The 24,003-nt window shown below is 34.7% G+C and overlaps 1 protein-coding gene across 5 annotated transcripts in view; it reads left to right on the top strand.

The window, feature by feature from the left end:
• Positions 1–24,003, top strand: part of LOC106159160 (MAP kinase-activating death domain protein) — a 43,390-nt gene that overhangs the window by 7,598 nt on the left and 11,789 nt on the right. For 2 of the 5 annotated variants that reach the window (XM_087014205.1, XM_087014211.1), the window contains exons 3-24: positions 721–862; positions 1,581–1,739; positions 3,616–3,747; positions 5,648–5,761; positions 6,259–6,339; positions 6,668–6,841; positions 8,166–8,324; positions 8,539–8,752; positions 8,962–9,069; positions 11,684–11,898; positions 12,111–12,187; positions 12,620–12,824; positions 13,076–13,193; positions 14,117–14,380; positions 17,026–17,085; positions 18,088–18,202; positions 18,481–18,667; positions 19,166–19,357; positions 19,843–19,945; positions 20,832–20,924; positions 21,382–21,887; positions 22,581–22,731. In XM_087014205.1, the coding sequence (XP_086870331.1) occupies positions 721–862; positions 1,581–1,739; positions 3,616–3,747; positions 5,648–5,761; positions 6,259–6,339; positions 6,668–6,841; positions 8,166–8,324; positions 8,539–8,752; positions 8,962–9,069; positions 11,684–11,898; positions 12,111–12,187; positions 12,620–12,824; positions 13,076–13,193; positions 14,117–14,380; positions 17,026–17,085; positions 18,088–18,202; positions 18,481–18,667; positions 19,166–19,357; positions 19,843–19,945; positions 20,832–20,924; positions 21,382–21,887; positions 22,581–22,731 (3,569 nt within the window). The remainder of the gene's footprint in view (positions 1–720; positions 863–1,580; positions 1,740–3,615; positions 3,748–5,647; positions 5,762–6,258; positions 6,340–6,667; positions 6,842–8,165; positions 8,325–8,538; positions 8,753–8,961; positions 9,070–11,683; positions 11,899–12,110; positions 12,188–12,619; positions 12,825–13,075; positions 13,194–14,116; positions 14,381–17,025; positions 17,086–18,087; positions 18,203–18,480; positions 18,668–19,165; positions 19,358–19,842; positions 19,946–20,831; positions 20,925–21,381; positions 21,888–22,580; positions 22,732–24,003) is intronic. The other 3 variants (XM_087014221.1, XM_087014226.1, XM_087014216.1) reach the window with 3 other exon arrangements.

Below are 24,003 nucleotides of genomic sequence, written 5' to 3'. Positions count from 1 at the left end.
TCCACAATGGGACCAAAAATGTTAAGATTTTAAAAAATAAAAACCTTTCTCAAGTTATAAGACTAATAAGAGGAAACATGTTTGAAATAGTAGTGTGTGCATTTGTGTATGAAGAACTACGATAGATTGAATACTGTGGCATACCAACATTCCCTGGATACACAGGGACTTTCTTTCATGTTGATAATCTCTTTATTTGCTTACCAGTCCATTTTCCTATGTGACCAGTGGCCCAAAGTTGACTACACTGTGCTCTATGTGGTCACCATTGAATGTTCTGTAACCTCTGTATATTTTAATGAGTTAATAGTTTGATAAGGCTCATTTGAACTTGCTTATAGCATATGTTCATATAAGAACTTTTATTTGGCACCGTCTGTTACTCTACAATATCTATAAATACATATATTCACTTCTGAACGTAATGTTTTTATCAATGTCAACCTAAGTGAAGCAGGGGAATTACTATGGTAACTGTATTTAATGTGCTTTTTTTTTTTTTGTGAATTTGCACAAAATTTATGGGCAAGGTTATGACAATTCACTAATTAGTTTATTTAATGTTAACCCTGTTTAAAGATGCATATAATTTAAAGCCAAATTTTTTGCCATGAAACCAGACCAAATGCTACCACATAGTTCTAAATAGCATAAATTAAAGAAGTAGCGCTTAATATTTTCTAATATTTATTTATTATGTAATTTTTTTCCTTTCACCAGAGATAGCATATGGAGTGTGCTGACAGGTGCTGCATCAGATGATTTGTCCAATATGCTGTTGCATGATATTCGTGAACTAGAAACTTGGATTTTGAGACTACTAAGTGCACCTGTGCCAGTTCCTGGAAGAACAAGAGTGGAGGTGAGATAAATAAACAAACAAATAAACATAATGAATAAACAAGAACTGCATGTTGAAATGTCATGTGTCTGTTTAAACATGCTTTTACTCTTTTTATTTCTTTCAAATGAGGCATACCAACATTGCGTGGGATGCACATGATCTAGACAATACCACGAATTTGATGTATTATGTGTCATTCCAAGGTGCCTTTTGCACTACAAAAACGGTATCATGGGGCAGCTAGCCCACATAATCAATACTGAGAAACCAGCTCTTGCCGTGCTGTAAAAATGGCATATTTTAGATGGTAATTTCCATTGCAGGAAGTCTGCTGTGTGATGGAAAGTATTTTATTGATCACCTTAAGCCAACAAATTGCTCTATGCCATTGACATTCATTATGTGATAAAGCTCTTTCATTCTGTTCTTCATAGAATTGTCATGAATAATGTAATCAAACTGACCTCATATTCACATGAGTTGATATCCCTGGCATCCTACAGATAATTACTGGCTTTTAAAAAAGGAAATTAAGAGATAATGTGAAACAAAAGGAAATGAAAGTCTAATGATTTGAGTGCTTAAAAGTGATTTAACAAGACATTTTACATGAAGTAATCACACCAAGGGTATTTATATTTATTTCAACTCTAGGTGACCTCCTTATATGTCAGCAATAGTGGTACAACATAAAAACAAGTTGAGTAATCCCTTGTTGTGTTTTGTATCATTCCAGGTTGATATTCTTCCCCCAGAAATGTCAGCCCCTATGGTGTTTGCACTGCCTGATCACACCCGCTTTTCCCTGGTGGACTTCCCACTCCACTTACCACTGGAGTTACTGGGGGTAGAGACTTGCCTCAAAGTGCTGGCTTGTATTATTTTGGAAAATAAGGTACAGATAAGATCATTGTGACAGACAGGAATTTTTTTCAGAATTTTTACACATGTATTGTAAACGTGTATTGAAAAAGATTTTAAGCTTTCCACCCCTGCTTTTAGCTTTTAGGTAGATGATTTCCTTTTTAAAAAAGGAAAAAAAAGCATTACAGCTTTCAGATCAAACTGCATATTGATATCTAGTGAGAAAGATACTGTATTTGAGATTGCATCATATTGCAACTGAATCAAATATTGCCTGTGGCTGTCTCTCCAGCTCTTATGAACAAGCTTGAATATATTTACTTCCACTAAGACTTAAACCAATGCCACAAGGATGAAAATGGAAGATCTAAGGTGGTTGGAATTGATTTTTAAAATCTTGAACATAAACAACTGACCAGTAGCCAGTCATTTTTTTGGTCATCCGAATGGTGTTAATCATGTTGAACTATTATGAATTATACGTAGATACAACATACAGCAACATACAAAATTGCAAGTCCAATATGACTAGGCCAAAACCATTGAAGTTTTACATAAACAAGTGTTTTGTTCCATATCAGAAAAAGCTTAGAAATACGCCGTCAATTGATGTGTTTTTTTTTGTAATTTTTTTTAATTAGTTCTTATTATTTATTTTGCACAGGGTGATCAGGGGCCGGTTTCACAAAGCAGTAGTTAGTTAGAACAACTAACTACTGAACTACCTCGCTAACGAGCAAACTTAGCGATTTTCGAAGGGTGTTTCACGAAGCAGTCGTTAACTCATCGCTAAGTTCAGTCGTAAAGTTCGGTCGTTAGTTCTCTCGTTACTCACCGTAGTCTCGAAACCGTCTGCCGGAAGTGGAACTCTTGCGTAAAAATGTCACGAAAGCACTAACTCTCCAATTTGTGGTGGCTGGAAATGCATAAGAACGTCTGCTTTGAGGTCGTCGTAAAGGATCTCCACCACCTTTTAGCCGCTCTTTTTGTCACAGCTAGGCGCAACCTCTCGTAAATTGCATCATCGCGTGTATATTCTAATAGATTCTGCCTTTCATGAAAACGTCGTAGTCTACGTTGCCGTCTGGGGGTACGGATAGCAAAAAAAGGTCGTCGCCATATTGGATACAAAGACAAACGACAGACAACGGTAACTAAGCAACCTTTTTATTTCACTCATTACGCATGCGTACGATGAAACTCTAGAGTTAGCGACTGGTCTGACCAGTCGCTAAATATCCATGGTAACAACGACACAATAAAGAGCGAGAGAACTAGCGACTGCTTCGTGAAACGGCACTATAACTAGCGAGAGGCTAACTACCGATCGCTAACTAACTACTGCTTTGTGAAACCGGCCCCAGCTTCACTACTTCCATTCCAAGTTATGTTCCAGATATATTATGAATTGCACACATGCACACACAGTTGTTTATAAGTAATTGATATTCAGAACAAGTCCAATATGAGGAATGCATAAGTTAATTTACCGCTATATGCTGAACACCATACCAACTGAAAAATAGGACAAGCTGTTTAATGCTAATTCTTATGAGTTATGAGTCCTTCTTTATTATGAGTTAAATTTATTATCATGCAAATCAAGGAAGAATGGTATTATAAAAGAGACCTTTGGGTTGGGTGCTGCTTATTAGGATAAGTCATAAACTAAGCTGAAATTATTTGCACAAAACCCTTTTTTCATGTAAATAATGTTTGTAAAGAAATTTTTTCTAGCCTCAACATGGTTTGAATGGTTTGTTTGGTAATAAACATGGTAAAAGAAAGATTATGTATAATCTTTTGAAGTTTTAAAGTTTATTACTTTGAGTTGGAGACCAAGCAACTGTTTAGGATCACGTTCTTTTTCATGACTACAAATACATGTTTTTTTTTCATGATTTCAGATAATTTTACAATCTCGTGACTACAACGCCCTTACTATGAGTGTGATAGCCTTTGTGTCTATGTTATACCCCCTGGAGTACATGTTCCCTGTGATACCACTACTACCTACATGTATGGGGTCTGCAGAACAGGTATTTTGAGACTTTTATTAATAATTTTATTTTTGGCTTTTCATATCTTGTGGTGGAAAAACCAGCTGCAACCTGCATCTGTTTGATGAATCTGCTGCTAAGAAAAGTTTGGCAGGGGGGAAAAAAGTAGTTGAATGCCACCCCCCCTACCCCCAGCAATATTGACAATTCTATAATCATGTAAATAATGGTAATTTGAAACAGTATGGATTTATCTTATGCAACATTTGATTATAGTTTGTTCTTTATTTCAACAAACTATAACATTCCCTATGATACCACTACTGTCTATATGTATGGGGTTTGCAGAGCAGTTATGCAGTTACTAGTAAAAGGTCAATTTATCTAACCAACCCCCACATCCTGAAAGGAAACTCAAGTCCATAAAATACGATATGTATACTTTAACCACACCAAATGTTAAAACTCTGCCCCTGCTGCCTGTTTATCTCAACTAAAAGTGCTTTATCTTTTTCACATAAACAGGATTTCATGTCACCCAAGGTCAACAACGGCACCATTACTTTATCTTCTGTCCAAGCAGTATTGATTTTTATCATTATCTATGTAGAATATTCTGAAAGTACGACCAAGATATAACAGTGAATGATTTATATTTGTGCTGTATTCTTATTCTTGCTCTGAGATTGAACCATGTGTTACATTTCTATGATGCATTTGGTGGTAGGGGAATAATATGGTATCAGAGTAATAAAAATGCAGTGACCTTTCTATCAAATATTGATGTCCTGTCATTGAGAGGAGTGCTTCAAAGGCATAGGTTTCATTCAGTTTACTAGTTTCTCACAACACAGGGTGTTAAATTTTTTTGGTCTGTGATTAAATTAAAAGCAGCAGACGGCCCAATGTTTGCTCCACCTGCATAGTATGTACTTTGTTTCATTTGCTGCTGTTTAGGACATTATGAAGAGTATTAACCCATTTTAAGTGAATTTCTTCTCATTTTATCTTTTCCATTAGACATAATGTCTTCCTAAGGCTAGATGTTGGCATTGATTATGCTCTGTGCTAAGTGATAAGATGTAGACCTCACAATTTTTAATACTTGACAATCTGTATTTCACAGGATGTACACACTTTTCATTGGGAATTGTTTTGTGTCCAATTTATTAATTTTGAATTAATAAGCTTGCTTCTTAATAAAGCAGCAGAAAATGCTTTTCATTGGGATTATGTTCCTCTTTTATTGGCAATCAATATCATATCTGTGAAAACCTCTGGACTTGAGTGCTTGCACAAGATTATCGCAGTTGTAGCTCCCAGAAACCGTACACTTAAAAATCCAATATCTGGTTATCTTTGCAGTGATAAGATTTTCAAGTGTTCGCTAAATTAACTTTAGAGGAAGTCTCAACTTTGATAAGAATTGAATTCAAGTCGATAAAAGAATGGATTTTCCTGGTTTCTTGGAGCTGAGATAAGAAAATTCCTTACTGAATTGGACCAATTGTAATTAATCATTTGCCCCCCCCCCACCCCACCCCAAAAAGAAAAAAAAATCAATGTTTCATTATTAAATGCCACAAAGTGAGCATTTAAAAGATTCAAAAATTGAGTTGGGTTTATGTCAGGAATGATGTTCATATGAGCAGTATGTTGAAAATGAGACATTGAAATTGTGATTACTGTAATAATACAGAAAATATCCCCATTTCACTTCTCCTCTCTTTTGGGAATCTTTTACAATTGATATTATATATTTATTCCCAAATCGGCAACGGTTTTAGTACTATTGATTTACTGTTAGTACCAATATAAAAAAAGAATTGAAACAATGTAGCTCAAGATTTGGAATTGTTTTTTTTGCAAATTTGTTTTAAATGTAAAGAATCATTGATTTGATACTGATCCTCTCTCTTACTCTTTTTTATTGTTTCAGTTGCTATTGGCACCCACTCCCTACATAATTGGTGTGCCTGCCAGCTTCCTATTATATAAAAGGGATTTCCAATTACCCGATGATGTGTGGTTGGTGGACTTGGACTCTAATAAGGTAAGAGAACATGTAACAACTGATAAGGATGCCTAACAGTTAGAAACCAGTAGTTTGTGGTGTCTATTGATGTGCAATAAAACTGATTAGCGCCGTCCCACCTCAAGTCCAATTTCCTATCACCATGCACTGGTTTCTTTAAAATAAAAGTAGAGGAAATCCTGAAATATTGATATGCTTACTGTCACAAAAAAAAAAAAAAAAAAAAAACATGGGTCAGAAAATAAATTATGCAGCAGATGTACTTCACATTTATATTGATTTAACATATATCATTGCCTTGCATGACTTAGAATTGTTTACATTGATTACAAGCCATAGAATGTTGTTATTAGTGGTACAGAAAAAAACATTAGTCATAAGTTATAACAAACAACAATACAAAAAGTGAAGTGATTTTCTCACCCAGTTATAATACTGCTGAATAGATATGTAGAGGAGCCTTCATTTTACAGTTGTATTCTCCTGGTGTATCATGTAGCTCTGTGTGTTTCCAGGTGAAGGTGCCTTCAGGCTGTGATGATCTGCCACCATTTCCAGAGCCAGAGGGGTCACTGCTGAAGAATCACCTGAAACAGGTAAGTTCAGAGGGGGGGGGGGGGGGGAGATTCATAACTATGAACATTTTCTTGAAGAGAGAGAGAATGAATTTAAAGACCATGTTGATGTAGTTGTGTTGGTGGGAGATAAATGAAAATGACATATGTCTTTTCATGTGTATATTTGAATTGTATGCTCTGTTAAATTTCTCTTTGAATATTGTTTAGCGCAACAGTTAAAGCATCAAGATAAATATATGGGGACAATAAAGAATAATTGCACAAAAAATAGCAGTAATGTTTAAAAGCATGCAATCATGCGTACTCCATAATGCGAATTTTGAAGGCAAGAAATGATTGTTTACAGGCTTTAGCTAGCATGAGTATGACTCCTCAACCCATTAAGAACCTTGAGACCCTGGCTCAGAATCCAGAATTATGGCCAAGGCGGGAAAGTTTCAACTCCTCCAACACAGGTTTTAACCCTTTCATCTATGGCAATGATGTGGACTCTGTAGACATTGCCACACGTGTGGCTATGGTATGTAGAGCAATATTTCATATACTAAATTTATAGATTTTATGATGATTTTATTTTTTAACTGGTATAGCATTATTGCATGATGCTGTGAGTTATAATGATGGTCAGTTAAGCTCTGAGGATTTGAAAAGGTGATTTTCTGGCAAACAGTTCTAGTGAACTGCACTAATTATCTTTAAATCCATATCCTAATATTCCTGTGGGACATACTGTGATGGCTAAATTAGATAAAACCAAGTGCTGTGTTTCAACAAAAGTGAGAAATCATTAACACTTGGTGGGGTTGGTGGGGAAATCTAATTTGATAAATTTTCAGTAGATTTATCGTCATCAGCAATGTCATGGAGAGCAAGAGGTTTACAATTTTTTATTAGCATCATATTCAAATTCAAGTCCAGAGCAGAGCAACCACGCAGGAGTCATTAGGGTATAATAATCCAGCTAGATTTCAGAAGGCCCATAACTACGTAGAACCTTCGTAGTTTTTATAATGTCTGACATTTTTATTAGTTTTACTATGTAAATGTTATGTTGAGATAATGAGAAAATTAAGTCTAATACGGGATCTTAAGTTGAAACAGAGATCATGCCATTTTGACCTTATTGCAAGGTCTTCTGAAGGTGAACTGATTTTGAACTGTCACCAGTGACATGGTAATGTTCTGTGAATGGCACTGGTGATAATTCAAAATCATTTCACCTGATGAAGACCTTGCAATAAGGTTGAAACATTGTAATCTCTATTTCAATGTAAGATCCAGAATTAAATTTAATTTTTCATTATCTCAAAATATTCACTTTGATAAATGTTATATGCTACAGGGATTTATTTGTTAAGTTTCTTCTGTATGTCATGTTTAAATAAAACGGTGACATTGAAGACAATCTAGCCTTTATACTTATGCTGGATGGTTACATGTACACTGATGTATTATAAATCATGTGTTTCCATGGTAATCTTGTTAAGCTCGTTAGCTTATTGAATAAAGTATGATGTAACTGCAAGTAAATGTTTTTATACTTTTGCCTGCAATGTCATAAGGTGAAAGTCTATGCTGGTGGTAGTGTTGAATTATGGTATTTCAAATTCTTCCTTTCACCTTTGTTACTGATGTATATAGTCTGTGATGCTAGACACCAGTCCAAGGCTATTTACCAGTAGATTTTGTGTCAAACCTTACAAAAATCAAGTATTTCAAAGTTACTAGGTTGATTGACCTCATGGAAGTTTTAGCGATTGAATAAAATGAATGTCGCTATTTTGTATTACAGTCAGTTTTTTTTAATTTTATTATTATTATTATTTTTATTTTTATACCTACAGGTTAGATTCTTCAACTCTCCCAACCTCCTGGGTAACTTCAGTGAGCACACGCGAACATTACGTCTGTATCCACGGCCTGTAGTGGCCTTTCAGATATCCAGCTTTGTTAAGTCCAGACCCACACGGACAACATTTGCTATCAGGCTGGCAAGAACTCAGGTAAACAAATTAACAGACAAAATTTTTATATATATATTGTTATTTTCTGAATCTCACAAGACTTAATCATAAAAATAGTTTTCTTAAAAAGCTTTTAGTGAACAGTGAGCTGTAATCATAAATATTTGAGTTTAATTGAATGCTGAAATAAGTTTAAAACTCTGGACAAACAGATAATAAGATGAACTGACTGACCCTCCATTTATCTCTTCAGGCTGTTGAGTACTTTGCTGAGTTTTACTTAAATCCCACAAACATGGTTTTCCTGAGGGTTCAGACGGGGGTGTTTGACCCGTCTCTTATTGGAGACAAACCTAAGTGGTACAGCAAGCAGCTGCAAGAAGTTCAGTTCCGAGTGTATGATAATACTTCAAGTCTGGGAATGGCTTTAACTGCTGCTGAGAGAGCTCAGGAAGAGGACCCAACAGGTAGTAATAGCATGTCACATTCTCTAGAAGGTATGGATTCTGCAATTAATCCCTTTTGTTGATATATTAAGTCACTAATCCTGTTGGATCATAATTGAAATTATTGTATTTTTACGATGTAAGGGACATCTTGCCCAAAAGGTATGTATTTTTCCATTTTAACTTTTTAAAGAATATTTGTTATAGATAGGAAATCATTTGTTTTTAAGATGAAAGTGGTAGTGACAGTGATGGTGGAGGCAGCAGTTCATCATATTCTTCACTCAGTGATTTTGTCATTGATATGGTCAACAGTGAAATTAATGGAGAAACACCAGGTTGAAAATTTTCCATATATTTATTTTCATTTATCTTCATTTGTAAACAATTGCCTCTGTTTTAGAAAGATTTTAGACATTTAAAACTATTCTATTCTCATTAGAATTAAGTAATTAAATTTAAGATGGCTATTTAAAAATTATATTGTATAATTAACTCAAGCTTAAGTTGCCATCTGATTTTAAGCACAAAGTGACATGGTCATTTTTATGTACAGACACAGATGTGTCTGTACATATTGCCATCACCTGCGTCTGTCGTCGCCGATGCCGATGCCGATGGCCATGCTGATGCCGATGCCGATGCCGATGCCGTGCACTTTCCTTGTAAACAGGATAAGTGGAGGGCAGTTTTACTTTTTGGCTTTATATTTACAGAGCTGGTGAATATTCATAAAACGCAGGTCAAGTTCGAAAATCAGCATGATCGGGCCATTATTGTAGAAGTTATGCTGTTTTTTCACTTTTCAGCATGTTTTTCACATTTCCTCAGATTCAATTCTTAGGCATGTTAACAGTCTCATTATTAAACTAATAAGATACGTAAAAGTTTTTGTTTGACATTTCCTGCATCTTTACAACATTGTTAGTTGATTTTGGAAAAATGATGGTAAACTTGTTATCGTGTATTGTGTAATAAAGTTTCAAAAATGGAAATAAACTCATATCATTGCATTTTGTCAGATTCAATCATTCACTATGTTCAGAATCTCAGAATGGAAGAAATTGGACATTTAACACTGCTTTATTGATATTTTTCCCATCTCATCAATTTTCTTAGTTGATCATATAAAAATGGCAGTAAACTGTTAATTTTGTTTTATGTTAAAAATTGTTAAAAATGGGAAAAAAAACATTTCAGAACAGTGCTGTCTTATTTACATTTTGGCATTTTCAAGTTGTGACTTTGAAGTTCCATGGGCCTGAAGACCTTTGCTAGTCACATTTTCTGAATATCCATGATACTAATATTTTATTATTAAAAATTGATGGTCATTATGCTGTTAAACATTATGTAATATTGCATCCAAATTTGAAAAAAACCTATTTTGGGCACTGCTCCCATGATGACCATTTAAGAAAAACCATGTCACTTACTGTTCTCAAACAGTACAGTAAATATATATATAGATGTGTCTGTACATATTGCCATCACTTGCGTCTGTCGTCGCCGTCATCGCCAGCCCCGACGCCGTGCACTTTCATTGTAAACACGATAAGTGGAAGGCAGTTTTACTTTTTGGCTTTATATTTACAGAGCTGATGAATATTCATAAAACACAGGTCAAGTTCGAAAATCAGCATGATCGGGCCATTATTGTAGAAGTTATGCTTTTTTTTCACTTTTCAGCATATATGCAACCCTGTAAACACATATTAAGGAAAACCGATAGGCCTGTTGTCATGAAACTCACAGGAGTAATCAATCTTACTACAACGCAGGTCAAGTTCGAAAATCGGCATGATCGGGCCACTATTTTAGTAGTTATGCTGTTTTTTCACTTTTTAGCATATATGCAACACTGTAAACACAATATAAGAAAAACAGATATTGACATTAAACTCACAGGAGTGGTCAATCTTACTAAAATGCAGGTTGAGTTTGAAAATGAGTATAATCGGGCCATTGTTTTAGAAGTCATGCTGTTTTTTCACATTTCCTCAAATTCAATTCTTAGGCATGTTAACAGTCTTATTATTTAATTAATAAGACACATAAAAGTATTTGTTTGACATTTCCTGCATCTTTACAACATTGTTAGTTGATTATGTAGAAATGATGGTAAACTTGTTATCGTGTATTGTGTAATAAAGTGTCAAAAATGGAAAAAAACTCATTTTGTCAGATTCAATCATTCACTATGTTCAGAATGTCAGAATGGAGGAAATTGGACATTTGCCACAGTTCTATTGATATTTGTCCCATGTCATCAATTTTCTTAGTTGATCATATAAAAATGGCAGTAAACTGTTTATTTCATTTTATATTAAAAAGTGTTAAAAATGGAAATAAACCCATTTCAGAACAGTGCTGTCTAGTTTTTATTTTGGCATATTCAAGGTGTCACTTTGAAGTTCCATGGGCATGAAGACCTTTGCTAGTCACATTTTCTGAAAATCCATGATACCTTTATTTTATTATTAAAAATTGATTGTCATTATGCTGTTAACCATTATGTAATATTGCATCAGAATAGAAGAACACACAATTTTGGGTGCTGCTGCCATGAAAACCATTATGGGAAAACCATGTTACTTATGATTGCCAAACTTTCAAAAAAGAAATACAGGACTAAAATGCAGCCTGAGTTGGAAAAGCAGTCTAATTGACTTCTTTTTCTGGAAGTTATACATTTTCAGAGTGTGAACTTGAACTCCTATGGGGCTGAAGCCTTATGCTTGTTACACATTTTACTTACATTGGAATTACCTGTTGAGCATAATTAAAATTTGATGTTGAATTTGCAGTTTAACATAATATACTTTTGCGTCAGAATTGACAGTACCCTATTTTGTTTTTTCCTGCTTTTTGTCTGTACATTTGACAGCTTTGCTGCCTTGTTTTCACAATCGTTTAGATGCATTGCTCATGTCTCATGTCTATCTTATTCAGAAGTGTTTGACGTGGACAGTATCACCAAAGACACATCTTATGTGTATGCTCCACCGAGAGAGCTCCAGGTGCCGGAGCCACTGATATGCCCCACTGATTCCTCCTCTTCTGAGGATAGCGAGATGGACTCTGATTCCTCCTCAGGTCCTCTGCAGTATGCCAGTGATATGGACAAAACTAATTCCCAAGCAGGCTCACAAGTAGACTCCCCTGGGGTGAGTGATTTCAGTAATATAGACCACTGGCATATATTTATTTCTATTATTACTATTTTTTGTTCATTTATTTATTTTATTTTGTTTGTTAATTAATTATGTAAGGACTAGAAACATGGTCTAGGTTTGGAATGTTTTGACATTTAATTTACTTTAAAAATAAATTTTGTTCAGGTATCATTATGATATTCTATAAATTTGTCCACTTCCAGAATGACTTGGACTCCCCAGGCAGTGTATTTGATTCTGTTCCACCACCCAATGGTAGCATCCCAGGACAAGCGATAAGGTATGTGTAACTAAGAAAAAAAAATTCATTCAGTATATGAGGCAGCCACCCCATATGACAGTTAAAATAAGAAAATCATTCACTAGTATCATGGACAGCTAACCATTTTTCTCTAAAGTACAAAATATGACAGTATTACATCAAAGATACCATCTTCTTATAAGTTTTTGGATTATTGTATTTGTTCTATTTTTATAAGTAATAAAGATTGATACACTCGGACTTGAATAAAAATAATCTTTTCTTAAGGGTTATAGCTTCTTATAAGTTTTTTGATTATTCTGTTTGTTCTATTTTTATATCTAATAAAGATTGATACACTTGGAATTAAATAAAAATATTATTTTCTTAAGGTTTATAGCTTTGCAATGTAATTGTATGTGTGCAGGCACATTGACACACTTCATACTTTTCAATATTTTATATTTTTAGTCCCAAACCACGTATAGAATCAAAAGTCCTAGTACCAATATCTCGAAGTAGCAGCGATTCAGCTTACAGTGGCTCCACCAACTCCACAGGACAGGCTAGTAGCCAGCGGGGAAGAATTAGCTCGGATTCCACAACAGTGATAAACAGGTCAGGGGGTGGAGACTCGCCACACATTGCCCAATCACAAAGCTCATTTGCTGCCAGGGTGAGTTTTCAACACATCACAAAAGAGATGATTTGTGGTGTCTCATTAAAATAACATTTCATTTAGAAATGACAAATAATGTTCATGGAAACCACACATCTTCACTGATTGAATTCTATACATACTGAGTGTGATAAGTTTAAAGAATGATGATAAGCACATTATATATTTGACTAATTTAATTTGTTGGAGGAGGGAATGATAGAAACAACTTGAGAACACTTATATTGGAGCTCTGGATTTGTTTGCAGGGACTGAGCTTGAAGGGTGATGGTCAGGGTGACAACAAGGAGTCTATTATAAGCAGCCTTGGCAGTGAAATCAATGGCTATGCCAAACAAGCAAGCAGCACTCTTTCAGAACTGTTTGGTAAGTCCAAATATTTTTGGTTGAAAAATAATTCCAGATCTCTCAAGAAATTTTTAATTGTTTAACAAGTTCTTATTGTCTTAAAAACACTAAAATAAGAATCATATAAACATCATTTTCCATCATTTTATTCAGATAAATAACCGCCTTTTCCTTTTTGCTTGTCAGAAACATTTGTTAATCATTTTGAACAGATAATACCAGCATTGTTTGTCTTTGTCATCATCATACTCAACCATACCCCAGAGTGTGATTATTGAGCCAATGTAATCAGGCAATCTACTAAGTAACTGCAGTATCCCTTTGATGTTATACCATTTCCCAGTAATGATATTATAAAGACATTATCATCTTCATGATAAGACACAGTGAAACACCCACATGTATTGATTTTTAAGTTTGATGTTGCTAGATGTCATGCGTGTATTGTTTGTAATTTCCCCCTCTGTGTGGCTGCGTATGAATAGTTATTCTTCTGCATATAGTGGTGTGGTTTGCTAGGTTTTTATTTTTGTTAGATGACAATAATTGGTTGATGATTTCTAAAAAATGTTGTGTTATATAACTGACTAATATTTTGTGTGCAAATCTTGTATCCAATCACTGGTAATGGTTACTGTCCATACAGCTTAACATGTTCTTTTATTGGTGGGTTTTCTGTTTAGTGAAAAACAGTGGGGCAACTATGGTTTCATATTGGACCTAAATTGTAAGTCAGTCACCATTACCAGTTGGTCTAACATTGGAAGCACTTGGCATTGGGAAAGCTTTGTGAAAGTGGCAGTTTGCAAGATGTGATAATGTTAAAAAATTGACTATGAAAAGCACCCTTACAAGCCTGAAAATGGATGCTTAACAGTGGTTGTTGTCTTGCTTATTATTTCTTGTCTTTCTCTTTGTGCTTGCAATGGATCCTTTTAAAGATCAAAGTAAGGAGGGTTTGTCTAGTACAGTCACGGGTCTAAAACATGGATTGGAAAAGAAGCAGTTGGACAAGATCAAATTGGATGATCTAAAACAAGGATTAGCGGGTACAGTGGAAAGCCTTGGCCATGGCATGAAAGAAGTTAAGAAAGGTGTACTAGAAATGAAAGAAGAGGTTCAAAGTGCTCCTATCGGAAGCCAACTTGAAAGTGTCACCTCAGCAGTTTATAGTAAAGGTTCTACCTATGTGAAGGAACTGAGAGGTAGGCTTTACTTGCTGCTATGAAACGTGCCATACAATATTCTGCATGGCAGAGGTTTTTCTTAAAGAAGGAACTTTTTTAATAAGGGGCAAAAACTGTTTCCTCTTGTGACATATGTCAATAATTTTGCACATGAAAATGTATATTAAAAAATCAACAGACCAACCCAATATTCTGAGTTTGTGTCCCTACAAATTAAATAGATCATTTTTATTATATAAGTTATCAGTACAATCTATATTTTACTGACCTTTTTGGATATACATAAGCTCAAATTGAAATTGTTTAAAAATGACTTTGAAAATCAAAATGAGTAGCTGATTTTACTTCAGTTGAATCACAGTGAAGTTTAATTTCTATAGATATCTAAAAAGAAACAACAAAAGCAAAGAGAGATTTTTTTTCCTTCTTGATTTCCTGGTCATTAGGAGAGAGTAGTTTTCTGTAACCTGTCAATCAGTATTTTGATTACTGAGCTCAATCCAAAGTTTGTTTTAAAACTTTTTCTGTAGAAATGGCATGTGAATGTTACCAGATTGTTTATGTATAAAATTATTTATATTGCTTTTGATGTATATATATGAGGGAAGGACTGGATGAATTTATGGCAGCATATGTGATATGCAGAAACAATATTACTTTTCTTTAAGTTTTTCAGTGGTGCTATTTTTTGGGTTCCCTTATTTTATTGCTTATACAATGCGTACTTATTGTGGCTACTAATTTTGTTTTTAAAGCTTTTTAGTGACTTTACTGACAACTTTTTCTTGTGTTTTTTTAAGTAGTTTAATCAATTAAAACTGAACCTAAATAGATGCCTTTTATTATGTACAGACACAGATGTGTCTGTACATATTGCCATCACCTGCGTCTGTCGTCGCCGTCGCCGATGGCGATGGCGATGCCGATGGCGATGCCGGCGCCGTGCACTTTCCTTGTAAACACGATAAGTGGAGGGCAGTTTTACTTTTTGGCTTTATATTTACAGAGCTGATGAATATTCATAAAACGCAGGTCAAGTTCGAAAATCAGCATGATCGGGCCATTATTGTAGAAGTTATGCTGTTTTTTCACTTTTCAGCATATTTTTCACATTTCCTCAGATTCAATTCTTAGGCATGTTAACAGTCTCATTATTAAACTAATAAGATACGTAAAAGTGTTTGTTTGACATTTCCTGCATCTTTACAACATTGTTAGTTGATTTTGTAAAAATGATGGTAAACTTGTTATCGTGTATTGTGTAATAAAGTTTCAAAAATGGAAATAAACTCATATCATTGCAGTTTGTCAGATTCAATCATTCATTATGTTCAGAATCTCAGAATGGAAGAAATTGGACATTTAACACTGCTCTGTTGATATTTTTCCCATCTCATCAATTTTCTTAGTTGATAATATAAAAATGGCAGTAAACTGTTAATTTTGTTTTATGTTAAAAATTGTTAAAAATGGAAATAAACCCATTTCAGAACAGTGCTGTCTTGTTTACATTTTGGCATTTTCAAGTTGTGGCTTTGAAGTTCCATGGGCCTGAAGACCTTTGCTAGTCACATTTTCTGAATATCCATGATACTAATATTTTATTCTTAAAAATTGATGGTCATTATGCTGTTAAACATTATGTAATATTGCGTCAAAATTTGAAAAAAACCCATTTTGGGCACTGCTCCCATGATGACCATTTAAGAAAAACCATGTCACTTACTGTTCTCAAACAGTACAGTAAATATGTACAGATGTACCTTGCACTTTTATTGTAAACACGATAAGTGGAAGGCAGTTTTACTTTTGGGCTTTATATTTAAAGAGCTGATGAATATTCATAAAACCCAGGTCAAGTTCAAAAAACAGGATGATCGGGCCATTATTGTAGAAGTTATGCTTTTTTCTTTCACTTTTCAACATATATGCAACACTGTAAACACATTTCAAGGAAAACCGATAGGCCTGTTGTCGTGAAACTCTCAGGAGTAATCGATCTTACTAAAACGGAGGTCAAGTTCGAAAATCGGCATGCAGCCTGAGTTGGAAAAGCAGTCTAATTGGCTTCTTTTTCTGGAAGTTATACATTTTCAAAGTGTGAACTTGAACTCTCATGGGCCTGAAGCCTTATGCTTGTTACACATTTTACTTTCATTGGTATTTCCTGTTGAGCATAATTAAAAATTGATGTTGAATTTACAGTTAAACATAATGTACTTTTGCATCAGAATTGACAGTAGCCTATTTTGTGCATAGTTATTTCCTGCTTTTTGTCTGTACATTTGACAGCTTTGCTGCCTTGTCCTTTTACTGTTTTAAGCTTTAAACCCTGCTGTCTTTAATTTTATGAATTCTAACTTATCATTAGGAAAATATTGACAACTTCCCTTTTTTCATTTTTTGTACTATTTTATGTTTATTTATATTATGAATCTCTCAAAAGGGAGGGTTTGGGGCATATCAGTAGAAGTGCCCAAGCATCAAGCAGGTAGTCTTGTGAAACATATCACTTACGTTTTAGACAGTATGAGTTATTTTGTGAAAACAATACTAACAAGCAAGCATTTCAGTTCTGTGCATTCTATACATCAGAAGGGATGTCACATCATATCTTATACACATTTTATATGAAGATTAAGTTAATTATTGTGTATCTCCAGGAACCAAGAGCACAACAATGAACAGTTCTTCCAAGCAGACCAAACCCTATGCACCTTTAGGTAGGTAGCCTGCTTGTATGTTTTTTTTTTTTTTTTTTTGAGGGGGGGGAGCAAAGGGGTGTCAAATTGCTATTATATTATGTTATAGAAACGATAATAAAGGAAGTAGACTTTGCATCATTAAAAAAGTATGAGTCAGAAAATAAATATGATTTAGATACATACATGATTCATTTACAGAATCGTTCTCATTTATAACCAGTCCAGAAATATTGCGGTTAGTACAGATAAAATACCGACTACAGAAGATTTAGTTATTTTTTTGGCCCACATGTTTTTAATGATGGCAAGTAATTATAGATAATTTGAGAGAATTCTGTACAGTTGTGGTTGACATGTTGAGGTAATAATAACATTATGCCTTTCATAATAAGAAATGTCTTAAATATTTAAGAGTTGGATTTAATTGTCCGTAGCAGTTCATTATTAGTGCACGTTTGGTATCAGATGAATGTGGGAGATATGATGGCAGATGTGTCATTATGCTTGATTTGATTATAAGTTGTGGGCTGCGATCAGTACAGAAAAAAATAAGACAAACCATAATTGACGACAAATGTTATTTTAATTTTTGGACTTGCGTGTTCTTAATCATGCTATGTATATAATTTGAGATAATCGAGCTGTTGTGGTTGGTATGTGGAGGTAACATAGAAGCAGGGGCATAACGTGAGGCATTTAAAAATAAGAGAGGTGATATCCTTGTCACGGAAAGTTCATTATTAGTATTGCATGTTTGGTATTGGTATGAATGTGGGAGGTGTGATGACATGTGCTATCATGTTTGTGTCACACTTTTTTATATAGTACATTTAAGTAGGTGTGGCGGTTATAAGGATGGGTAAAAGTACAAAGAGGGGACGGTGTGGTGGGAGGCGAAGGAATAAAATAGCTCAGTAATAGGGATGGATAAAAATATAGAAAAGGGTATCACGTAATAGAAGGCCCAGAAATAAAAAGCTCTGAGATATAGAGATCGAATAAGATTTTGTTGCTTTTTAGGCAACAGGAAAGCTCTGGTTGAGAAGTCTGGTCTGGTGAAACATGCTTCCCACAGGAAGATGACCAGAGACTCCTCAAAGCAGCAGCTTGTAGATACGAGGACAAGTGCTCATAGGTAAATCAAGTGTTCCCTCTGAAGTGAATATTTGAAGTAAATATTTTTGTTTTGATAGATTGAAATTAAATGCATTTAATTTCGATATTTTGTAAAAGTGCACATGAATAAAAAGCATAGGGTTGCAGGCATAATTATTCTAGTAAAAAAGTTTTGTGCCAAATATATATAAAGTTTTTTAACAGTAAGGACTTAATTTGCAAAAGAAATGTTTGGAATTATTTGAAAATATGCTGGCATTATTATGTCTGAAAATGTTACTACGTTTCCAACTGCAGTGAGAATCAGCAGTTCCTGAAAGATGCTGTCAGTCACATACTTGATGGACATGGGGTAGGCTGGTTGAAAATCAACAAAATTAGGAGATTGATGGAGGATGAGAATTATCGTAACTTTGTGGTGAGCAGGCTGAACACGTCATTGGATAAAAAACTTACAGAAGAGGATATGTACATAGAAGATGTGGTAAGTTTTAGCCTACTCCTCAGGTTATCTTAATAAATGGTATGATTGTGAACAATATATCTCCATCTTTTTATCAGGTATTTAATAAGGCAATGTCATTTTGCTTGGAGATCCAGAAAGAAATTAAAGAAATGTTTCTTTTGCTGAAGAAGAAATTCTGCTATTGAAAATGATCTTTTAAAAGTCAGATGCCCACAGTGAAATACTAGTTGATATAATAAACGATCGCCCTTTTCCCTCCATCTTTGCTGAAACTTGTATTATATCTTAAACTTGTAAATGATTTACCATACATGGTTATCAATCACTGAATTATATTTAACTGTGAGTTAACTGTCAGTATTTTGTGTATTAATCAAAGTACAAATTTCAACAAAATGATATTTTCAGCTACCAAATATGTGATTCAGTTGTGTAAAAAAAATTAAAAAAAAAAAAAAAAACAAATTTTGACAGCAAACTAGCCTCAGAGACTATTTATTGAAAATCTTATTTCAGTGTGTCAGCAAGCAGATCTTCAAAGGCATGTTGACCATGCTGAAAGCAATAGTGTATGGGCTGGACTTTACCTACCGTAATCATGGGATAGGAGGTATGGCCAGTGCATTCATGGTCTGTGAGATTATCCATACACATTACTGGGCCAAAGAACTGACAGGCAGCAATAGGAGTGATGCAAGTGGCTCTCAGGTAAATTTGCTTGGTCTGCCAGACCTGGAGCTGATTTTTCAAAAGTTTACTGTAGTGGTTGGTGTAAATTTTAAGACCAAAACTTAAGCCTACAGAAAGTCAAGACAAATCCATAGCAGTCCACTTATATAAAATAAAAATGGACCTGAAAGGATACCGTTGCCTTTGTTATGATACAGGTGCAATGATTTATTTAATTTTATGGCTCTTAATTGATGGGCATGAAATTATTTTATGAGTATCTTTTCCATCATGAGCTTTCAAATATTGAAAGATTTGGTTATTAAAACTTTTTTCACCCCAGGGAACTGATTTCCATCTTGTAAGTTATCAAAGTAAACTACCTTTTGAGGTCATATCTACATGAATACATTGATTATTAAATCCACAACTTGAAACCTTTGATTTTGGTATTATTTCATTTTTTACATTGCCCAGTGCTTTCTACTATGTTTTTATTTGACCCATGTTGTTTTCACATTCAGACCAGCTCCCCATTTGGCAGCCGTGAGAGTTTAGTATCTGACATCAGCCCTCGTGTGGAGTCCAAGAGCTTGCCAGGAGAGGACCAATCCATACCAGTATTAGGTACTAGTATGAGATTCAGATAACTTCATACTGGGAATAAGGACAAATGTTGATAACTTGTGGAAGAAAAAAAAGATCTCTCTTACACTATTGTTTATTTTGTATATTTTTGTGGAAGGTCAACTGCAGATATCTCAGAAAATGTAATTGAGAGGGTGTGTGTATATCATTGTTATTTTAGATAGCATGGCAGCTACAGTTTTTGGGTGGATTATGTTGTTTGGTTTTGTGTAGTATGAAATTTTGGTGTGTATTCAGCACCAGCCTGGTGTATTCACAAAAGCAAGATAATGTTTTGGTTGAATGCTGCTAAAAACTGTAATTTTGTACTTTCATTTGAATGATTATCCTTCATCTGCAATTACGCTATTCTAAAAGTGTTTTCCTATTGATTTTATGGAAATAATAGGTGAAATTACATTATATGTGGGTCTAGAAAGTGTATTTATCATTTATAGTTTGTATGTTTCCACAATTGTAGTTTACATGTGTAATAACACATAAAGGACTAGACATTTGCGAAACAATGTATAGTTTTGAAGTGTGTATGAGGGAGAGACAAACAGAGATTGAGTCTTGTTGCTTATTCTAGTCTCTTTGTTGTTATCGTCATCATCATTGTCATCATCATCACCCATGTAGCTGGTGAAAGTTTGTATGTGGATATGTTTGTTGAATTTAGATGTTGGGTTCTTTTGTGTGATAGATTATCAGCAAGTCTTTGCATCTTCACACTATGGTCTAGGGATGGTCTCTAATTTGTGTTCTTTGCCAAGTGCACTGACTGTACATGTATGGTAATGTTTGTGTATGTATATGTTGTATAGGTCTGATCACCAGTCTACAAACTGTTGTTGTATGTGTTGTCTATTGTCCTGTTTTGTAGGTGGGTACTTTGACCGGTCTACTAGTCCACGACACAGTGCAATTCAGCGGGAGCTTTCACCGTCTCATTCTCTTCCTAGTTCGTATTCTGCAGGCAAGTATTGCATGGCTTACAACTCTATCTCTTTGTCTCTCTATTTGGCTTTACATGCAGGCAGATGGCAGATTCTTCCTTCAGCATGACTATGACAATATGTAGTGTGTATGTATGTTGGAGGAGTTTTTCTCGTCTTTGTGGTGTTTTACTTTAATAGGTACCAAAAAAAGTTTAGTAAATAGATAAATAAATAGAAAAGTAGTTATAAGACCTGGCTTGAAAATAATGTCATGTAATAAGGGTAGGTTTTTGATGACTGTTTAGAATCATAACAGTTAATGTGTTCTTCCGTTGACTGTTATGTCTGTTGTATCTTGTGAATGTTAAATGAATATTGTGAAGTTATTTCGCTGTTTATATGAGCAGGTCGTATCATAAATAAAATGGCGACTTAACAGTTTTTCTATGTTCTTTTTATTTATTTATTTTTTTATTAAAAAAATTTATTTACTAGGCTCTCCCGTTCTGCTGGATGGTGAAGAATACCAAAATATTGAACTGAAGAACTCTCATCCATTGTCCCACACAGAGCCTGGGAAGCAGGACTATAATTCAAACTCTGCCAAATCTCACTACAGTACAGAGCAGCACACAACCAGCATGCCTGCTGTATCTGCCCAACAGACAAACTGTGATATTATAGTGACTGATACTGACCCACTGAGAAGACAGTACGTGGACACAGATCCCCTGAGAGGACCTCACGCTCCAGATACCGCCACCACACCGGAGAAGCGCCCCAGTCAGCAGGAAGACATCTTGAGAGAACTGGTGAAGAACAAAGAGCTGTTGAGGTCCAGGCGGGGAGTGGTGCCCCATGGCCAGAGTGTGGATTCTGAGGTGTCTGAGGGATCCACACTGGTGAGTGATGGTTCTGATTGGGAAGGGAGAAGACCCAGGATAAATCATCAGACTATAAAACCTTCACTATCAGATAGTAGTGAACATGATATTGGAGGGGTAAGTCACAATGATAAAAGCATAGTACTAATATTCTTGTGACTGGCACCCAGGGTTCTTTCCAAACTTTTGCTCTCTGCATACCAAACATAGTCCCAATTCACTAATTGTGCTCTAAATAACCTTTCTTTAATAGTATATATTTTAATCGACCATGCACTTGACCATTTCCTTGCATCTTTGTGGTATATTTGGTTTCTTCCTCACAATTTATTTTAACAAAATTATTAACACCAACCTAACTTTCTTACTTCATTACAGACTAACAGGGATTTCAATTATGTAATTGGGCTTTTTTACCTTCACATGAGAACCATTCCATGCATGATCACTAAAATATTTGGTATTGGATTATGGCTGTGATGCATTTCTTTTCACTTTTTAGAAAGTTAAGCATTCATGTCTGCAGCTGTATCCACCTGAAGTGTGATTTTACATATTATATTCACATCAACTATCTGGTTAATGGGAATTGTGCTTTGTTACAACTATCTTAATTATTCTTCAAATTTCTGTACAAAAGAAAATGGTGTCTTGATTTACCATACTGTGTCTCTCAGATTTGAATGCTAGCACAAAAGGATTACATCTTTTAAGTTTCATTGTACTCCTATACATTGATACAAGAAGCAACTGTTTACTAACAAAGTTTATTCTGTTACTACTGTTCTTATGTATCATCCAATTTTACAGCTGGTAGGAACGCGGTTATCACGTACTGCAAGTATATGGAGCAACAAATCCACTTTGAGTGGTGGATTCAGATTCAGAGATGGAAAACTGGTTCATGTCGGCCCTCTCAGTCCAACAACCACCAGGTTGTATTTGTTTCAACATCTCATAGGTGAGGACAATAACTTTTTCTTGCCTCTGTTAAACCAGCTTGAGTAGTTGGCTCAGTGGAAAAAATTTGTTTACAAACATGAACCAGCTGTGATGTTTTTATCAAGATTACAATTTATTTTTATGTACAGACACAGATGTGTCTGTACATATTGCCATCACCTGCGTCTGTCGTCGCCGATGCCGATGCCGTCGCCGGCGCCGTGCACTTTCCTTGTAAACACGATAAGTGGAAGGCAGTTTTACTTTTTGGCTTTATATTTACAGAGTTGATGAATATTCATAAAATGCAGGTCAAGTTCGATAATCAGCATGATCGGGCCATTAATGTAGTAGTTATGCTGTTTTTTCACTTTTCAGCATATATGCAACCTTGTAAACACATTTTAAGGAAAACCGTTAGGCCTGTTATCATGAAACTCACAGGAGTAATTAATCTTACTAAAACGCAGGTCAAGTTCGAAAATCAGCATGATCGGGCCACTATTTTAGTAGTTATGTGTTTTTTTCATTGTTCAGCATATATGCAACGCTGTAAACACAATATAAGAAAAACAGAAAGCCCAATTGTCATTAAACTCACAGGAATGGTCAGTCTTACTAAAATGCAGGTTGAGTTCGAAAATCAGCATAATCGGGGCATTATTTTAGAAGTTATGCTGTTTTTTCACATTTCCTCAGATTTCCTCAGATTTAATTCTTAGGCATGTTAATAGCCTTATTATTTAAGTAATCAGATACGTAAAAGTGATTGTTTGACATTTCCTGCATCTTTACAACATTGTTAGTTGATTATGTAAAAATGATGGTAAACTTGTTATCTTGTATTGTGTAATAAAGTGTCAAAAATGGAAATAAACTCATATCATTGCAGTTTGTCAGATTCAATCATTCACTATGTTCAGAATCTCAGAATGGAAGAAATTGGACATTTAACACTGTTCTATTGATATTTTTCCCATCTCATCAATTTTCTTAGTTGATCTTATAAAAATGGCAGTAACCTATTAATTTTGTTTTATGTTAAAAAAGTGTTAAAAATGGAAATAAACCCATTTCAGAACAGTGCAGTCTTGTTTTGTCTGTACATTTGACAGCTTTGCTGCCTTGTTAAATTTATTTGATTGAGGGTTAGTGCACATTTCTTTTTAGCTTTTTATCCTGAAATGTGGTTCACATCCCTGATAACATGATTTTGAATGAAATAGATATTTGCCCTACATTAGTCCATGGTGGAGATTATGGGAGTTGTTTTCTGCTTGTTTATTTTGTT

This window comes from Lingula anatina, chromosome 1 (genome assembly GCF_051362555.1).
Source record: "Lingula anatina isolate TDL-2025a chromosome 1, LinAna3.0, whole genome shotgun sequence".
NCBI classification, from domain to species: Eukaryota; Metazoa; Brachiopoda; class Lingulata; order Lingulida; family Lingulidae; genus Lingula; species Lingula anatina.
Note: the sequence above shows the minus strand (reverse complement) of the source record. Positions and strands in the feature narration are given on the sequence as shown.